The sequence below is a fragment of the Telopea speciosissima genome, chromosome 8 (genome assembly GCF_018873765.1).
Source record: "Telopea speciosissima isolate NSW1024214 ecotype Mountain lineage chromosome 8, Tspe_v1, whole genome shotgun sequence".
Lineage (NCBI taxonomy): Eukaryota > Viridiplantae > Streptophyta > Magnoliopsida > Proteales > Proteaceae > Telopea > Telopea speciosissima.
In genome coordinates, this window is record NC_057923.1 from 2,669,412 (window position 1) to 2,686,811 (window position 17,400).

General features: G+C 42.4%; 1 protein-coding gene across 1 annotated transcript; it reads right to left on the bottom strand.

The window, feature by feature from the left end:
• Positions 1-1,375: 1,375 nt before the first annotated feature.
• Positions 1,376-5,186, bottom strand: LOC122672594 (protein TIFY 9-like). Its single transcript, XM_043870053.1, has 6 exons — positions 5,077-5,186; positions 4,804-4,975; positions 4,610-4,697; positions 4,358-4,457; positions 4,217-4,274; positions 1,376-1,521 (listed from the first exon to the last, which is right to left on the bottom strand). Exons 1-6 carry the CDS (start codon positions 5,171-5,173, stop codon positions 1,446-1,448), a joined length of 591 nt encoding a protein of 196 aa, XP_043725988.1. The 5' UTR covers positions 5,174-5,186; the 3' UTR covers positions 1,376-1,445.
• Between the last annotated feature and the right edge of the window lie 12,214 nt (positions 5,187-17,400).

Below are 17,400 nucleotides of genomic sequence, written 5' to 3' on the forward strand. Positions count from 1 at the left end.
AAGAACATTAGCGATCAAAACTTTGAATTTTTGCTCATATATTGTATATTTTACAATGGATCACCAGTTTAGTGAAAAACAACTTAAATGATTGCATCAAACTAGGTTTTGTATAATAATGTGTGCATCTAAACCCTAATCTTTCCTAAAGTGGAAATGGACATTTTTTTTACAATAATACTTGTAAGAAACCTCGTCCTTCATACATAATCAATTGAATACATTGATTTCGTCATACTTTATACTTATTTAAACTATTTTATACTTTAAAACCATATTTTTACTTCTATCTGCTCTTGTGAATGTAGAAAAAACAACTTTCGCAAAATAGGAAGCCCTATTTCGCAAGGAACTACTTGTCATACAAGAAGTAGAAACTAGGAAGCATTCTTCGTGCAAAAGGAGTGAAGGCCGAAAGCATTTTATGGAAATCAACACAAGATTCGGGGATATGTACTTTACCCCCAACGGCTCTTCTATGAACATAAAAACATTGAATTGTGTTCTATGATTAACTTGATCGAATGGTCTTAGACCAACTTACTCTCCATTGGGCTCATCCCTTGCTTACTTATGATGGTGCATGCCTAACTAATAATTGGATGAAAGTGAGCCTTTGGATTGCCTTTTTTTAGCACACACTTTTATATAGGAGTAAGGCATTTTTTTTTTCCGCTTGGTTGACGTTGTTAGAAAAGAAAGTAGGTTTCAGGGGTTCATTGATTAGTATACCTCCAGTGCTGGTAAGGCCGGGACCAATCAACTGGGCTAGTTTGGATTATATTTTTGCATTTATCCTTCCTAAATATTTCGAATTGGGCTCCTCTACAGCGTGGTAGGGAGTCCGGCGCACTTCAGACGACCTTACTGCACCGGGCACACAGCCTCATACACCACCCATATGTTGGGCTGCGTTCTGGGTGAGAGTACGGTCATGCACCAGATGCCTGCCGCACTGTAGAGGATCCAAGTCCAAATATTTCCAAGCATATTTTGACAATTTTCATGCTTATCCGTAATGCATCTTACTTCTCTCAAAAATATTCAATACCAATACTTTTTTTTTGGTAAGAATATACCAATACTTTAGAACTTGTATTAATGAAAAAAATAAAATAAAAGAAATAACATGCCATTCAGTACAAACTACGGAAAGCTTTCCAGCCTAGAAAATGTATAATAAATCTCCAGGATCTGAAAATAACCATTGAACAAATAAATGTAACAAGACAGACAGTCGCATGGGATATCCCACAACTGATTGGAATTTGAAAGCAGAAGGAACAGAGAAAGTGCAGCTGCCACCAGAGGTGAGGACGAGGAATGAGGAATTGAGGATGGAACCACCTGTCTTTTCTGTCTAATATACGGGTATTACTTGGATCAGTACTTATGATCTAGTTTTGATAAAAGTGATGAATTGTGTACTAGGTAAAACATATTGACTAAGCTCGAACTGAATCCTTATCTTCCCGTCCACCACAGGTTCCCACTGATTCGTAAGGCGACACCGAAGTCAATCTGCATATATCGATTATTATTACAGTATAAAACCATATATATTTCATAAATTATAACTAAGAAGACAAACTTTATGGAGTTCTATATTCACCGACTTTCCCCATGCTTGCCTCTGTCGCTCAGTATATGAGGAACATTATAATTGCCCATTTCAGCTCATTACTACTGGTTACAACCCAAGATCCTAAGTTTATTGAAAAATATTTGCTTCTTCAATGGTTTTGATCAACTCATATCCGACTCGTGGTGATCAAACTCATGTCTGATTTGGGACAAGATCTTCTACCGTACCAGTGGGACGGAGGTGCACATCCGACGGCACAACAGAGGTCAAGTGGCACACATGGCACACATGGCCTCTATTGTGCCGCCGGATGTGCAACATCACCCTGCCTGTACTGCAAAGGATTTTAAGACGGGAAAAAAATCCCTCTGCAGTGCCTTACAGTTCGGGCTTGAGAGCTTGACACATGGAAGATGTGACATCTAACAATGTTGGGCTCGAGAAGAAAAAAAAATGGATCAACCAAGCTCGCACCGTTATATGAAGCATCTTCCACGTGTGAAGCTCTCAGACCTGAATTGCAAAACACCACAAAATGAAAGGATTGCAAAGGATTTTAATCCCTCGACAAATGCCAACCGAGACCAACTGCACTTTTAATCAATTGTTTATAACCTCACTAGCCCAATTATAAGCTTAGTGAGATTTAGCCAATTAACCTATTTTTCAATTGAATATAATCCTAATTTGGATCTTCTACGGTCTGGTAACGTAAGAGTCATTGTGCAGCCTCACACAAGGAGGGCGTGGATCCCACTTGGGTAGAGTGTTCGGATAGTGGGTAACACGGTAATTTCACCCATGCCTGTTTGTGGGCCGCAGAATAGCCGCTACATTGCACAGCCGTAGAGGATCAAAATACATTTAATCCAAGTAATATAATATAATTAAGGGCCATTAATCGACCCACCAAATAAGAACATGTCCATGTCCATGCCTTGACCTACAACTTCTATTATCTAAATGGTGTAATGCCTTAAATTGACTCCCCCCGCCCCCCCCCCCCCCACACGTCTCTCTCTCTCTCAATAAGTTACAGCTTAATTAATATAAAAATAACTAATTAATGCCATGTTCCAATCAAGAAATTAATTAATGGCATGCTTTAACCAGTCAACTTCACGTGTTTGTTTTCGTTTTTTATTATTATTTTGTTTTGGGCTTTTCATTATTGTAGTATTGTACTGTAAAATTATATATCAAGAAATAACACGTGTTTATGCTGGGCTGTTTTTTTATGTGTCTCTCTCCTTTCTTTGCTTTGCTTTGTTGACTAACATAAAGCAAAGTAAAATCCACTCAATCGAAAAAAAAAAAAAAAAAACCAAAAATCCTCACGTGGATTTTAAGAAATACCAGTACATATTGTTAGTATAAATTCCGAATCACTCGATTAGTACTGTCTTTTATCAAAATCAGACTCATCGATCCGATTCTGCTGCCGACTGACCTATAAGTCCGATCTAATATCGAGTATTAGAACCATGATTCTTAGTGGCAAAACCCTTTTGTCAGCATGGTATTAGGTATCAACATTAGATGGGTCGTATCATTATTAACCGTGACCAATGTTAGTAGTTGACTGATACAAATCGGCTGACACAATATGGAATCTATTATTTTTTTGAAAAAACGATATCTCTATCCCATAACGGTATAATACAGTTAATATCATGGTTTTAATGCACGGTATCGGATCAGGTATCCGTAGCCTTCAAAACCGATATTTTACTCATAAATCAATCAGTATGGAACAAGTTCAAATTTACCCCTGTTTTTCCTATAAAAAAATTGGATTTTTAACTGTTTTACCCTTGATATGTATCATTTAACCGAAAAAATATCGGTGTAAGAGGCCAATCAACCGAAATCCGAATCCGAATCTGCATCCGTGTCCGTTTAGGGACATCCGTATTCGTTTAGAGATATCCGGGAAATAATCCGAATACTCCGATTAAAATCCGTCCGAAAAAAAATCCGAATACTTAATAATAAAAAATTAAATAAATAATGATTTTGACGGTTTTTGAAGATTCAATAGGTTCTAGAATATGATGAAAAGAGAATCATGATCTAAGAGATATGGATTGAGAGTGAATTGTATCCACTAGGGGGAGGAAGGTCCGGGTTACACAAGGCAGAGATGTAAACGGATGGTCAAAAATCCGAATCCGATCCGCATCCGAATCCGTTTAGAGGTATCCGAATTCGGTCAGGGAATATCCGACTCCGATCACATCCGATCCGTATCCGATCCGAATCGGATCCGTTTACATCCCTAAAAAAGACCAACCTGACCAAAAAATCAGCCACAGAGTTGGCAGACCTTGGAACATAAGAAAAGAAAATCAATACCACCGCTATCAATACCGATGACGATGGGGATCCCGTGAACTTCATCGATATTTGCCGGTGAGAGTTGGAAACCATCACACCAAAAAGTAAGTTCGAAACCAAAACTTTAAACTTGAAAGTTGAAACACGCGTGGGAGTTTTCAAAGCAGAAACCCGCCCAAAGTTTCTAAGTTGCTTAACTCTATTGGATTAAGTTCCTAATGTGGACCAACGAGTGATCGATATAAAAATTTAAAAAAAAAAATCAAAAAAGGAAAAGGAAACCAGAGAGCTTACCTTTCCTTACGCTTCTGGAGAAACCTCTGCAGAGACTTCCTTCGAAATATCGGCATGTCTGCAGGACGGACGAAACCTTTTTAGCTTGTAGGGAAAACAATCCTGAGGTTCGTAATCAGAAACAATAATAATAACTCTAACCTCCTTTAAGATTATCGAGCACCTGAGCTCCTTGGCTCGAAGAAACTACGAGTTTCAGATCAGACGATTCGGTTTCCGCAAGTTTCATGATTCTCTCAGCCTAAACATAAGAAAGCAATACAAATACGCTTCTGAGTTGTGAACTTGTCATACGCTTCTCATGAGTGTTAAAGTTTTAATCGGAAAATTTTCATGTTAATTACTATTATTAATTATTGAAAGGGGAAACAAAATAAACAAAGAAATAAAAACCTTATCACAAGGAACATTGAATACGGAGACGGTTCCGTTATAGAAAATCGTCAATGGAGCATTTTCTTGAGAAATTTCAGAAGTAGGCCTGAGAAAAAGGTAGCAAAATCCCCCAAATTAATAAGAACAAGGCTGCGGATGGTTGCCAGAAAATGATATTTTGATGTGCTAACTTTCTCCTAAAATTAACGTACCTAAGAATCAGGTTGAGAACAGGTAAAGTCGAAACAAAACTCTGATTTCCGGTGGAAGTGGACTGCGATGGAAACAGGTGTTCCTCCCGATTTCCTTCGGCAGACGCAGTCCCTGAGTCAATTAAATTCTTGAGAAGCTGCGGGTTGATCTTCGAAATGGCGCCTTGAATACCTGTAACCAAAGAATCATGGGGCCTTGACAAATCAGAGACGCTGCGAATGCAAATACAAACAGAGATCCTTAGAGAGAGAGAGAGAGAGAGAGAGAGAGACCTCGGAAAGATCTTTGTGGCTCCATAAGCTTTTGAAATTTGGAGGAGATTTCTGTCTCCATTTCGTACAAATCAAGTTTCGCTGTTGCTCTCGACATCCTTGGTGTTCCAGTTAATAGAACTGGAGTTTCTCTATTGCTTTTTCTTGGTAGCGAGTCTAGCGACCAAGGAGTGAAGAAATCTCAAAGTAACTCAGAGCTTATAGCCTTAATATTATTATCTAACAAACGCCTTATGCTCTGCGTGGAGGAGAAGGTGTAGCTTATAGCTTACATGTGAGTTACTGAGACGAGGGCACACGCGAAAAAAGCAGCTTCTCATTTAAAAACAGAAAAAAGTTGAGGAAACCAAAACGTCTGTCTTGTATCGTACAAGCCTGAAACGGCACGTCTTCTACAGTTCCACGCGTTTATCTCGTTTTCTCTCTCTTTCTTCTTTCTTCCATTTTATATTCCCTTTTTTTTAATACTAAAAAAGAAAAGTATTCCCTTTTTTTAAGACTAGGGAATATTCACTAAACATAACGTTTAAAAGCTCATAATCGGATCCGGATCACCCCGGTCGGTTCTAATTTTTATCCGATCCAGGATTGGCTTTGAATATGGTATATTTTAAGCATCTAGGGTTTTTCTCTATAAATTAGTCCGAGCCAGATCAAGGCCGATTTCCAATTTGAATCCGATCCAATTTTTAAAACCCTAATTAACCATGACACCTTGTAGGCCTTGCGATTGGCAATGCAATTCACAATTGAAATGACACTAAGGCCATGTTTACTTGGCCTTATCTTAGTACAAATATAAGCAAGTTGATTTCCCTATGATCTCTTGCACCCCCCCCCCCCGCCAAAAAAAAGAAGACATTAAATCCAAATTATTTTTTTTTGGTAAGCCAAATTTCATTCATTGAGACGTGAAAAACACGTGAAATCAGAGTGACAAACATCCTGAATCCACGGAGAGGAAAGCGGCCAAGATATCCTATATGTTTCGGATATGACCCTCCGTGCCAGAGTATCAGCTAGGCTGTTATAGACTCTGGGAATACATTTAAAAGTACAGGACTGAAACCCTTGGGCCATCTGAATAATATCCATCACAATTGGCTAAAGGGAGAGAGGGGCATGATGATTTGGCAAAGAAATATACGAGATAAGGTTAAGATTATCAGATTCCACTTCAACCCTCTCGAAGCCCCTGTCCTTCGCATATGATAGCCCACTCCGAATGGCTAAGCCTTCCTCAATCAGAATATCGTTGAACCTGGAGGGCTCTGAAGCCACAAAAAGGGGGTTCCCCTTATAGTCTCGAATGGCATAACCAAGGCCACCTTGAGAATGATCCGCCCGGAGACTAGCATCACAGTTGAGCTTAACACAACCTGCCTTAGGTGGTATCCAAGATGACTGCAGCTGGGGCTGTTAATGCTTGATATGTTCTGCGTTAGGAAGGCTGGAAGGCACTTTGAACTGTGAGAACTCAGATGCTGCATAAATCGCCTGCCTAATGACTTCACCTGGGCTCTTGGATTTGCCAGAGAAAATCAAATCGTTTCGAGCCAACTAGATACCCCAAAGGAGGAAGCTACAAAGTGTTTTATTGTACTCCCCATGCGGTTTAGGATGTGATGTGAAGGTCTCCCAGCTAAGTAACCACTGTTGGACAGAAGGGTTGCCATCGTTTGGGCATATATAACCGAGGGGGCTTCCAAACCAAACCGCACGCGCAAACTCACAGGTGAAGAGTATATGCTCAATTGTTTCCTCTTCCTTGTTACACCTCTGACAGAGTGGATCCACTACGGCGCGTCTTTGATGGAGATTCTTTTCAGAAGCTACACCGTTGATGCAGGAGCGCCATATGAAATTATGGATCTTGGGCAAAGTTGGGCAGTACCAGATTTTCTTCCACTGCGGAGCCATGTTATGAGTTGCGAGTGTAGATTCATCTTCTTGGTTGCAGATAAGATGGTATGCAGACCGGACACTGAATTTGCCATCTTTTGAACCTCCCCACGTCCGACCATCATCTCGAGGGAAAATTGAGAGTTGTATCTTCATAATTTCTGCTCTGTCCTCTGCGTGAAAGTATTGATTGAGGAGGTCAGATCGCCACATTCTATTCTCTTCATCGATCAATTCAGCAACCCATTGGAGACTACAATTAGGGGGCTTTGTATGCTGGAGTTTAAAGTGCACCGTGGTGGGAATCCATCTGTCCTCCCAAATCCTTATTTTATCCCCCCTTTCAACTTGCCATATCAGTCCTGCCTTGACTAGTTTGCGCCCCTCGATGATGCTGCGCCAAGCCCACGAAGGTTGGGTACCTGTGGCTGCACTCAAAAAGTCCGTTGTTGGATAATAGATGGATTTCATGAAGCCTGCCCAAAAGGATTGTGGTTCACTAAAAAGATGCCACGCTACCTTTGCTAGCATTGCACGATTGTGTATCTTTGGATCTTCGAAGCCTAACCCACTTGCCAATCTGGATTTACACAGCTTTTCCCAGGCCACCCAGTGAATTTTATTCTTATTGCCCTCCTCCCCCCAATAGAAATCTGCAATAGCAGAGCGGAGACATTGATGATGCGCATTTGGGAGTTTGAAATGGGCTGAGGCAAAGGTATTCATGGCTAGGGACTTAGCCTTAATCAGCACTTCCTTCCCTGCTAAAGATAGGAATTGGTTTTTCTAATGCTGTAAATAGTTGAGGAATTTATCATTGATGTCATAAAAAACCTGAGCCTTGGAGACTCCGAAGTCAGCAGGAAGACCAAGGTACTTCCTAGGGCCATCGTCGTATGGTATCTTGAGCACTCTTGAAAACCAAAGCCGGAATCTATTTGCTATGTTGGGGCTGAACGTGAGCGATGACTTCTTCATGTTTATGGCCTATCCCGATGCTTTACAATAGATGTCCAGGCAATCCTTAATGGCCCAAAGCTACTAAAGATTTGCTTCAGATAACAGCAGACAATCATCTGCAAACAGTAGATGAGTAATAGGAGGGCCTCTATTTTTAATCCTGATCCCACTAATATTCTTTTTGTTTTGAGCATCTTTGAGGAGACAACTGAGGGCCTGAGAACACATAATGAATAGAGCCGGGGAGAGTGGATCTCCTTGTCGGACTCCCCTCGATGGTTTAACTTCCTCCCCTAATGATCCATTGATGAGCAGTCTATACGAGGTCAATGATAAACAGGTCATCATCAAATCAACCCATTTTGCATGAAATCCGAGTCTTAGGAGGAGTTTCTCGATGAAGACCCATTCCAGCCTATCGTAGGCTTTCCTCATATCCAGCTTCATAGCCACCAATTTCATCTTTCCTTTCTTCCTCTTTTTAATGTAATGAAAGGCCTCATGGGCCATATATATGTTATCCGAGATGGCCCTCTCCGACATAAAGGCTGACTGCTCTAGAGAAATAATGACTGGAAGGATAGGTTGAGACGGTTGGCCATGATTTTCGTGATTAGTTTGGTAATCACATTAGATAGGCTAATAGGCCGGAGCTGATCAACTATTTTCGGACACTGGACCTTAGGAATCAGGCACAACAGGGATTCATTAGCATGTGCTGGGAGGGGACCAGAGGTGAAAAATTCAGTTACAAAGGTGGCCAGATCACTGTGGATAAAGGCCCAAAACTTCTGGAAGAATGCTGGAGGGAATCCATCTGGGTCGGGAGCCTTAAGAGGGCTCATTTGAAAAAGTGTGCCTTTAATTTCAGCCAAATCAGGGAGGTTACAGAGCATTTTCGTCTCGGCAGGGGTAACCAGTGGTTGCACCACTTTTAGCACCTGATGAAGAGCCTCCTGGTTGCAACCTTCTATCGAAAAGGTATTCCGAAAGTGGCTCTTGATCTCCTTCTTCACTTCTCCTTCACTGGTAGACCACTGACCGGATTCCAGTCTCAGGCTGAGGGTTTTGTTCTATTGCCTTCTCTACATGGTTATTGTGTGAAAATATTTAATATTTGCATCACCACTTTGTATCCAGTTTGATCTAGATTTCTGAAACCATAATTCCTCCTCCTTGGCCAACTCATCAGCTAGAAGCTTTGACAGATCATTTTTCCTCTGTTGTGATTGAGCAGATACTGGAAGATTCTGTAGCACCGCCAATTCCTCCTGCAGTGTCTTAATCTTGGCTTGCACATTGCCAAATACTTCTTTATTCCACCTCCGAAATACTCTCATATAATTCTTTAGCTTATATTGAATGCAATTGGAGAACCTGCCATGTTGTGTCATAGTTCAAGCTACTTCAGTTGTCGGCTTACAATCCTGGTGTTTGAACCACATGGACTCGAATCTGAAGGGGTCAAGGTCCAGCGGTCTTACCTCCCTCCGTGTCAACAAGGATAGGGGAATGGTCAGATCCCGTTGTAGTACGAATGAAGACTGCATGATGTCCAAACTGTTGCATCCATTGGGAGTTTGCAAGTGCTCTATCCAATCGAACTCTAATGTTTGCATCTCCAGTTCTCCTGTTACTCCAAGTGAAACTAGGTCCATTAAAACCTAAGTCACTAAAACCACATGCCTCCACCATTTCGTGAAAGCCGCGAACATCTCGAGCTCTAACTTCCTTCCCCCCGTCCTTCTCATACCACGCTAAGAAGGAGTTGAAGTCCCCTGGCAAATCCATTATTCGTTTCTACCGCTCCCTAGTTCAATGAGAGTGTCCCAAACTTGCTGGCGTCGGTTCCTAACAAGGTCACCATATACAAACGTTAAGAAAAAACTAGGGCCAAGGGTAGAGTGTACCTTTGCATCGATGATTCTACTGTCAGCATAAAGCACATCCAAGGTGAGATTATTCCTCCAGTAAAGGAGTAGACCACCTGCATACCCATCAGCTTCAACCACGAAAGTGGAATCCATATGTAGTTGTTTCTGGAGCCTCTTGAAATTACCTGACTCGTTTTTCTTCTCCATTAAAAATATAACATCTGGGTGATCCTTTCTTGAGAGATTGAGTAGGGAACTTCTTGTCAGGGGACTCCCCAGCCCCTGACAGTTCCAACTAAGGATTTTCATTGTTTCCTGTGGAGCTGATGTGTAGCATCCACGGGGGTTGATGATAAAAAATGCAAGTCTACATCTTGCGTTGGGGGACCTTGTGCCATGTTACATGCCCTTTTGGCTTTACCAGGGTCAGAGGAGCTCTCCACACTGGATCAACGGGTATTTGGTTTAGCATAGAGTGAGGCGCGATGATGTTGGCCTTGAGGGGATTTGGCTATGAGGGTTTTGGGTTGTCTTATGGTGTTTTGAAGAGTCTCCAGCGCCTTCGGTTGGGCCAGTTGGTTAAGTGGACACGTCAGAGCTGGTCGACTAGGCATATTAGATGGTTCCCGGCTTGGGATCATAAGGTGTGGGCCCACTGGTTGATGGATATAAGGTAAAACTAGGTCTGGGCTGTGGGTTCGGGTTTGAAGGGTTGGACCAGGCATTTCTAGGGTTAAGGTAGTGGAGGCTGGTGGGGCATTTAGGTTTGATAAGGAAAAAGAGGATAGCAAGGGTAGTAGGGATAAGATCATGGGTGGGAGGTATGGGTTCAGTGCCAGCTGGTGTTGTAAAAGGTTATTGTAGATGGTGGCTTGGGGATGTCGGTTATGATCTGGGCCATATTGGGATGAGGGAATCAGGTTAGAAAGAGGATGGGATCATGGCGCATGATTTGAGGGTATGAAATGTATGGAATGGGTGATTTGGGTGCAATCATCTTCTGTCATACCCCTGGCAATTACGTTACTTGTGTAGAGCATGGTGGGAGGTGCGTGGCCACGTGGACTATTCTCTGACAAGGCATGAGGAGACAGACTTTGCTCCTTGGTGGTTGGAGTAACCGGAGGTGAGGAAGGTGACCCAGTGCCGGTGTTGATGGTGGTGGTGCCGGTATGTGTCGAAGTGGTGGTGGGAGATTGTAGGGTTTGCCAGAAAAGGCGAGATTGTTCAAATCTCATAGATGGAGTATGGTCCGTAGCTCTGTTGTCTGGGGTGATTCCTCTGAGAAAAGGCCCAAAGTACTCTGTAGTAGAGCGGCTATGAGAGACCGGAGAGGGGTTATCCACAGTTGGGATCTGATGTGTGAAGTTGAGGGTACAACGGCTTGTCTCATGACCAATCCAACCGCAAGTATAACAAAATAATGGCAGGTGCTCATAACGTACTTGTGCCACGTACTCGACTCCAGTTCGATGCTTCACCACTATGGTAGTCCTGAGAGGTTTCTTGATATTGAGCAGAACCCGGCATCGTAGGTAGTTGATCTTCCGACTATTCTGAGATTGGCTGATAATCATCGCTTCATTCGGAGAGCCCACCGTTGTTGCTAACTGGAACGCCAGCTCTAAGGATATGAGTTATTGTGGGAGGGAATGCAGTTGGATCCAGAACTATGTTGAGTTGAACTCCCACTGGCCAGCCTCGTTCCACCGTTCAAGAACTATAAGGTTGCAGAAAACAGTCCATGACCCTTCATTGAGAACGTTTTCCACATCCCGACTATTACACCTGCACCCGAGACCCTATTTGTTTATTATTTATCCTTGTGGTGAGTAGACTATGCTGCCTTGTTTGCCGGTGTGTCTTTCGCCGTGATGGTCAAAGGGTAGGTTACTAAACCTATTTTATTGCTTGTTTACTTCCTCTCGAAGTCCTTGAGGTGTGGGCCTGAGCCCGAACCTTTTTGATACTTTATCTACCCTTTCTATTGCATAGGATGCAGGGTCCTATGTGCATCCGACCCTGCATCCGATGCTGTTGTCGTGGCTATTTTGAGTGAGACCTTATGTGGGGCCCACTTACCCTTTATCGAGGATGTTGTTGGTGCCTTGTCATGGTTGACTACTACCCTAGCCTCCCTTTTATTTTGGTGATCTCTTAAGCAGGCCCTTGGGCCCAAGTCATGCTTAAAATAGGTTAATACACTTTAGACATTAAAAGACCTTAGCCAAACAAGGCCTAAGATTTATTTTAAAATGAAGCCCTTTGGGCCCAAGTTGTGTCAAAATGGTGTTTAATTGAGTTTAGGTGGGTAATGAGTTTAGATGGGTGTATGTTTGTGGTTCATTAAGAGACTCAACCCAAACAACCCCCAAGTGGGCATTTAAACTACCCTACCTGAACAAGCCCTAGATTTACAGCTAAGAGGCCCTAGCCAAACAGACCTTAGTAAGGCACATCTATAGATATGAGAGCTAGGGTTATTCCTTAGTCTTTCTCATTTTCTTTCCTAACCTAATCGTGAAAGGAGAGGAGAGCTTTGAAGAGAGGAGGCAGCAAGGAGGAGAAGAAGGAGAAGAAGGTGGGATCGACTGCTTGAGCTTGGATTTACAAGGAGGACCTCTTGTGTACCTCAAATCAGGTAGGCCAAGAACACTCTTGTCTCTCTCCCTTCTCTTTTCTCTTTTCGGTTGAGCTTAGGAGGCCCTCCATGTTTTAGTTTTGAGTTTAGATGGCTCTCCTTGTTTCAGTCTTAAGTTTGGATTTCCTCTTGAAACCAAATGGCTTAGCTTAAGCTATGTTTTTGGGACTCCATTAATGTATTTCAGTCCTATAAAGATCTCTATTTTAACCTCCTACTGAACCTATTTTGATTCTAGAGTTTCAACCACCAAAAGAAGCCCCAAATCTGGATTTTGGGCATTTGATCCTTTAAATCCCTCAATCTTTTGATGATGGGTACTTCTAAGACCTTAATAGACCATAGGACACCCCCTCCCTAGTCCCTTGGAACTTAAAGAACCAAATGGGGCAAATCTGGGCTGTTAAGGACCTTAAAAATCGCACCTGGGTTGCATCGGAGGCAGAGCTCTGCGTGAGTCCGACATTGCCTCCGATGTGGCCTGAGCCTGTAGGGAAGGTCAGACTCAAGGTCGGAGGCAAGCTTATTGAGTCCGATGTTGCCTCCGATGTGGCCAGAACCTGCAGTGAAGGTCAGACTCAAGGTCGGAGGCAGATCTCTGCTGAGTCCGACGTTGCCTCCGACGCAGTTTTCAAGGCTTATAACTTATGTAAACTGTGGGGTTTTTCTATGAGGCCTCCCCTACACTCTCTCACACTCTTATTCACTTTCATAGGCGCCAACATATGTGCAATGGAGTGATTTTAAGCGGGAATCATTGCGCTTATACAAATTCTATTTGAAGTAATTGGTGAGTGGCTTTGGGTGACTGTTTGAGCTTGTTTACTATTGCTTATTCATGCATGTATGAACTATATTGTGACATTATCATTCAAGCATGATTGTATATTTGTATTTATTCTTATTCGATGATGATGATGATGATGATGATTAGGATGATATGGATTTGTGTTGGGTTACGATGCTAGGAAGTACTGGCACTGGAACCCTCAGATTACGTGGAATTATATATTGCATCTCATTCTTGCCTGTATGCGCCGTGTTGTGCTGGTACCCGGGTGTTAGATGGAATGGGACATTGACACACCCGGATGTACCTCTCAACACGATAGGATTCATGTAGTATATCTGTGGTTAGGCTTAGTTCCCTATGCTACGACCCTTACCAACAGGGATTTAGGTGTTGGGTAGCCAGAGCAGCTGCTGCCTATAGAGAGTTAGAGAGGCCAGGCCAGGGGTAGTAATGGTTATCGGGGTCTACCTCTGGGTGGTGATGGCTACGACGGCGTGGACCCCATAGTAATAATTGAGGTTGCATTGTGGTGAGAATGGAAGGATCCACAGTGTCTTCCCGAGTTATTGCAGTAGCATATACCCATTGACTTAGCATTGTGTGTTAGGTGGTAAATGAATTAATAATGGCATGCACCATGGCCTATTTGTGATTGTGTGATTGTGTATCCCCTTTTCTCTCTAACTAGCTCGGTGGAGTTAACCCCTGTGTACATATTCTTTTTAGATTTTGATGCAAATGATTACTGTGGAGCCAGAGACCGTGACTGAGGATCATGGCGATGGTTGCCCATGATGATTGTGCCTACGGGCTGTACTGTTACTTCGGATCGTTCCCGCTTTGTTATTGTTGAGAGCCTTGTGCTTTGTATAAACTTTTATGTTTTACCTTTTTGGTAGCTACTTGATGGTCATAGGAATTTTGTAACTATGTTACTTATTATCATTAGCCAATGAACATCTTATAATTATTTCATTTACGCTTCCGCAAACTCTGACCTATCTTGGAATGTAATATTCCTTTGTCTTTCGCACTCTGATATTATTGTATTTTAATATTGGTTTATGACTGTGAGTTGGCCACTGCATCGAGATCCTGGCGGTGAGGTGGGATGACGCGTGTCACCCCAATCATACCCTGATATTGTACTTTATCCCTTGTCGGGATAGGGGTGTGACACCAACTATGATTGAAACAAAACAGGAATTGGTGTTCCTCGAGGGGGGAGACTTCTACTCCATATCTTGTGTTCCAGGCCACAGGGAGAGCATCTATTATCGCTTGTCGGCGATAGGGTTTGCCTGCGAGGACTAGGCCGATAAGAGTGTTTTCCCAGGTTTAAGTAATCTCCGCCTCTATTTCGTCATCGATAAGCACTTCGGCAGGTAGATCCTCTGGTGGTTGGTGATGGGGGGACTGTGGGGATAGTGGTGGTGTGGATTCATGGTGGTGATGTGGGGCTTGGGTGAGTTGGAGGAAACTGGAATGGTTCGTAGAGGAGGACAGCGGAGTAACCATGGTGGCCGGAAAGCTCAGGGATGAGTGGACTGGCTTGCGGAGGTTTCCGATGGTCCTTATGTAATATGAAGTTTAATACTTACTTCATTGCCTTATCTTGCGATCCTTGCATACATCTATACATATATAATGCATAAATTTATGTGTGTTTTTAAATATATATAACTAGGGTAAAAGTTATCTTAGTCACCAGGGTGTCCTCCACCAAGGTTTATACTCAGTCCATGTAAATCCATGTTCTATACCAAAAAAAAATCCCTATTCTCTACCAAATGTATATATTTTTTTTTATGAAACCTAACAAATGTATATTATTAATATACATTATACTTTAGGACTCAAGCTCAAGCTCCGGGTTGGTTGTGGACTTTTACTAATTCTGGCATTTTACTATGCGTCTTTTGAGATCCTTTTGGTAAAAAAAACAGTGGTTATGATAGGGGTGTCAACCGGTTGGGGTTTGTCGGGCTTAACTGGACTTCACCATTTCCCCCTTTTACTCTATGACCATGGTTCAAGATCTTGGTTTCCTAAGTTTTAGAGATGAAACCTATATGTACTACTGTCATATTTTGACAATATTTCAGAAATTTTGATAATTTTGACCAGTTTCTATCAATTTTAAACAATTTCAATGAACTCATTCTTGACCATTTTCAGTAGTTTTGATCAATTCTGACCAGCCCATGACATTTCGAATTTGCCCAAAAAATATCAGGTCTCCACTGAAAACCTGGGACATCTTGGTTTCTTGGCTGGTCAAAATCAATCTCGGCACCAAGCACCAAGTTCTTGAACCTTGATTGTGACCGTTAGAATAGGTAGGCAGGAATGGACATATTTATAAACCTTAAACGGGCTACTGAACCATTTAGTCGGGCTTGAGTTAGATGTGAAATGGTAGCCAAGTCAAATCTAAAGTTATAATAACCACAATTATTACTTGGGGTTAGATTAGGAATTTTACTTGGGTTAAACTTGTAGGGCTGAGTCAGGCTCTTAATTGATCGGTCCTGGTTGGGCGACCATTTGGGTAGGACCTTGCATCGAGAATGATTGAATAGTATTCGATTCGGGCTTGAGCTCTACACGTTTAAGAAATGGGTCGGACCAGCTCTAATTTTTTTTTCAACCAAGCTCGGTCGAGCCAGCCCATGCGGACCTGAAATTGATACCCCTAGGGTCCAATTAGGGGTGTCAATCGATCGATTCAGGATGATTTCGGTTCGGGTTGAATAGGCTTCAATGCGGGAAAGTTGAATTTGAAAACAAACATGTAAGGAAAGTTCTTTTTCGGCTCAGTTTGGTTTTGGGTTGTATTGGGGTCGGTTTCGATTTATTCCGATTTGGATTTGGTTTAACATACATATTTATGCAAAACTATGGAAATCTGATTTTTTTTTAATGTTTTCGGGTTGTTATTGATTTTTTATCGAGGTAGATCGGTTTGGTTTTGATTTCGATCCGATTTTTTAGGCTGTTTCGGTTTCGATGTGCGGTTCTTTCGATTTTTGGGGTTGTAATACCCCAATCTAAAACATGTCTTATAACCCATCGGTGCAATTCGGTCCAATCCATTTCGATTCGGTTTGAGCTGGTTTACCCGATTTGGTCTCAATTTTGACACCCCTAGGTCTGATATACTCCCTAAGCTTAAAATATATTCTATGGCATCGATGTAATCTCTCTTCCACCCGGACTGCACTATTAGCCATGCCAACCCTGAATCTATTTTGCATGTTCTTGTACAATGCTCCTTTGTTGCATGATGGAGCAGACTTCCCTCTTCTCCATAGCACTATGAGGGGCTTTGACATCCTTGTTGCTGAGTGTCACCAAGCTGTGCTTCTTGTGTAGTTCGATCTACTCCCTTGCTCCCAGACAATGCGTGGTGGAGTGAGGACCATGAATTTGCAGTCTAAACAGTTTACTTCCCTTACGTGGAAAAAGATCCTGTGCAGTCGTAGCGGGAGCTGTATAGGTGCAGCACCACTAAACGACAGCAAAACTAAGGGTAAGGTAGTCATTTTATAGGTGGGTACCACCTAGGCCCTACATGTGAAATGATCACCCGCCCCCTGTATTTGGTGTGGTTTTTGTACTGCCCCTATGCAGCTCCCGCCACGGCTGCACCAGAGCCAAGTGCCCCTTACGTCTCCCAGATTGAGAACTTTGCATTGCTTCTAGTCTTCTACCAAACCTTGAACCTTTGACCTCTTGGTTAGATACATGCACAACAAAACATTGAAGTTTTGAAGGAAAAATATCCTCTACAGTGCCTAAATCTTGCGGTGCCTTGCAGTTTAGGTCTGAGAGCTTGAAACATGAAAGATGTGACATCCAACGGTGCTGAACTCGAAAAAAAAAACAAAAAAGAAACCGAGTCAATCAAGCTCGCACTATTGAATGAAGCATCTTCCGCGCCGAATTGCAGAGAATTTTAATCCAATTCTAAAGAGGTTGGTGATTGAGAACCACTTCCCTATGAATAAATATATATGGGTTGGGTTGGGCCGGGCTTGCCTAATTGAAAAGCCCATCCAAAACCTTAAAAAAATTCATGCAGTTGCGGCATGAAGATTGAAGGGTGCCGTCGTAAATTTAGTTCCAGTGCACATAGGATGACACCGACACGG